Here is a 2,690-nt window from a genome sequence, read left to right as displayed (position 1 = left end):
TCCCAAACACTTAAGGTCTTGCACTATTTCCCAAGGATCAATGTCAAAGGAAGGGGTATCTACCAAGGCACAATCGAAATTTTGGGTAAAGGAACCAGAAAGGGCCATCCAAGCTAAGGAATCTACAACACGATTTTCATGATGAGGCAAAAAGGTCAAGGAGGAAGAAGAGGTGAAATGGGTGAAGAGGTCACGGGCTAAAAGACTATAGTAGTGCATCAAAGGGTGGAGGGTGCGGGCTTGGCCATGAAACTGGTGGACCACGAGTTGTGAATCTCCATAGATATGAACATGAGATGCTCCCAAAAGAAGTAGTGCTCTCAAACCAATCAAAAGTGCTTGATATTCAGCAATGTTGTTGCTCAAATGATCTCCCAAAAGAATAGCATTCCCTTCAGGTGGATATATGACAATGCCGCAACTACCAAGTTTGTCCTTGCCCCTACATGCTCCATCAAAGTATAGAGTCCAGAAAGACGTGGAAGATTCAACATCATCTGCAACTCATAACAGAAAAGTCAATGGCTTAATTTTATCAAAATTGGTTTTGGTAGAGAACCATGTCCCATCCATTTCTGCAAGCTGGACTTTATTGCGAGGATAAACCTCAACAATGCGATAAGGACCCGACCATAAATGGCTTAACTTCCCAGGGAAAAGCTCATGACGTGCATCATAGAGAAGAACCAATTGCCCTTTCTCAAAAGAATAGGTTTTAGCATTCTTATCACGTTGCTTGGTTTGACGTTTCTTAGCAACCTCTTGATGTGCTCTCAATCTCCACTCATCTAGATGCTCCAAAGTGCCCAATCTCTCTTGCAAACTCTCCTCGAAAGGTAGTGTGTGCTCATGAAAAAGCCTCAAACTCGCCAACTCATGCTGGACCGTCTTCGGCAAGGCCAAGGGGGCGAGGAGTGTGCTGCTCAACTACATGTTCACCAAGATCAACACGCGCCGGCGAGAACTTGCACAGCTGGCTAACGCCGTCGATCAGAGCGTCGACGGCGCCAACGAGGCGAGAGACCTGCTGGACCTGCTGCTCACGTCCAAGGACGAAGAGACCGGCAACCTGTACGCGGCTGAGGAGATCGGCGACAACATGCTCCTGTTGGTCCACGCAGGCCAAGACACCACCGCATCCGCACTGGCAGTCACCCTGAAGCACCTCGCACAATCGCCCGACATACTCTCTAAGCTCAAATCAGGTAGCCAATCACGTAATCGTATCTCCTCTTAATTACTACCCGTCATCTTTTTGCACCCGATTCCGCTAATCACCTGATAATTGTACCTGTATATCGTGCAGAGTGCAGAGCTTTAGCTGCGTCACTACGTGAGAGCGGGCAGCAGCACGCGAGCAGAGAGAAGCTCAAAAGCATCGACCTCCTGAGGTGTGTGATAAGCGAGGGGTTACGCATGTGCCCACCAGTATCCGGTTTCTTCAAAAGGGCAAAGTGCGACGTGGTCCATCAAGGGTATACGATTCCGAAGGGCTGGACGGTAAGGGTTATCACTTTTAATATACGTAAAGAAGTCTTTTATGTCCTAGATACACACACAAGACATGATACACATGGATGTAAAACCTCTCTTCACATTATAGCAACCTTCAACATTCACATAATAACTCATGCAAATTCGAAATTCGTTGAGAAAAACGTTTTTCAACTGATGCAAACCCACTCAACTTTTTGCCTAAAAGCATCGTACATGAGTTGTTGATGTACTATCTTGATATGATGAACAGGTGCACCTCGCTACACGCCACACACATCTCAAGGGAGAGTTCTTTTTGGATCCTCATCAGTTTGATTCTTCACGTTTTGAGAGTAGGTGTGGTAGCTTTGCCTATATTCCCTTCGGGCAAGGGGCCCGAATTTGCCCAGGCATGGAGTTTGCAAAGATCACCATGGAGCTCTTCCTCTTTCATCTCCTCTCCTCCTTTGATGAGATACAACTCATGGAGCCCAATGAGAAGACAATCATTCGCACCTTCTCACCCTACCCAGAGCAAGGCTTGCCCATCAAGCTCACACCTAGGATCCAATGAGCCTTGCAATGAAATATTACATTGAAGAAGTTTGTAAACTTTATTTTACTAATATCTCACATACATTAGAAAAAGTGAGACTATTATAGCATCCTTGTTCTTTAGAAAGGGAATTTAAATTACATAGCTTAAATATAATTGGAAAACTATCTCATGCATTTAATGCATCATGTACAACATAACAAGAGATGAAGGCTATAGCAATACTATTTATAATGATGTAGAGACACATGAAATGAATACCTAAGGACCACTTTGCAATAAAACGTTTTAAATTAAGTGACATTTGTGTGTCTAGTCACTTTTAGTGATACTGGTAATTATAGTGTCTCTAGACCTTTTTTCTTGGCCTAAAAATACTACGAAAGTTTGCACTTTTGTTCGAGGTCCTTTTGAAAATGCGCTTATATATTTGAATTTTGCATTGGCCTTTAAACTTAAGGCTCTCTTGGATAAAGCTTGTTTATTTTTGGCCTAAAAATACTATGAAAATTTGCACTTTTGTTTGAGGTCCTTTTTGAAAATGCACTCATATATTTTAATTTTGCATTGGTCTTTAAACTTAAGGCTCTCTTGGATAAAGCTTGTTTATTTTTTTAAATTTTTTTATTTTTAGCTTGTTTATATCCTAACCAATATA

The 2,690-nt window shown here is 42.6% G+C and overlaps 1 protein-coding gene across 1 annotated transcript; it reads left to right on the top strand.

Annotated features, from left to right (window-relative positions):
• Positions 1-887: 887 nt before the first annotated feature.
• LOC147626351 (taxane 1-beta-hydroxylase-like) lies at positions 888-2,292 on the top strand. Its single transcript, XM_086816915.1, has 3 exons — positions 888-1,205; positions 1,307-1,500; positions 1,748-2,292. Exons 1-3 carry the CDS (start codon positions 932-934, stop codon positions 2,048-2,050), a joined length of 771 nt encoding a protein of 256 aa, XP_086673041.1. The 5' UTR covers positions 888-931; the 3' UTR covers positions 2,051-2,292.
• Positions 2,293-2,690: the final 398 nt, after the last annotated feature.

This window comes from Cibotium barometz, chromosome 22 (assembly GCF_041138505.1).
Source record: "Cibotium barometz isolate CiBa-2024 chromosome 22, ASM4113850v1, whole genome shotgun sequence".
In the NCBI taxonomy this organism is placed as follows: domain Eukaryota; kingdom Viridiplantae; phylum Streptophyta; class Polypodiopsida; order Cyatheales; family Cibotiaceae; genus Cibotium; species Cibotium barometz.
The sequence above is the reverse complement of the archived record's forward strand: the minus strand, read 5'-3'. Positions and strand labels throughout refer to the sequence as shown.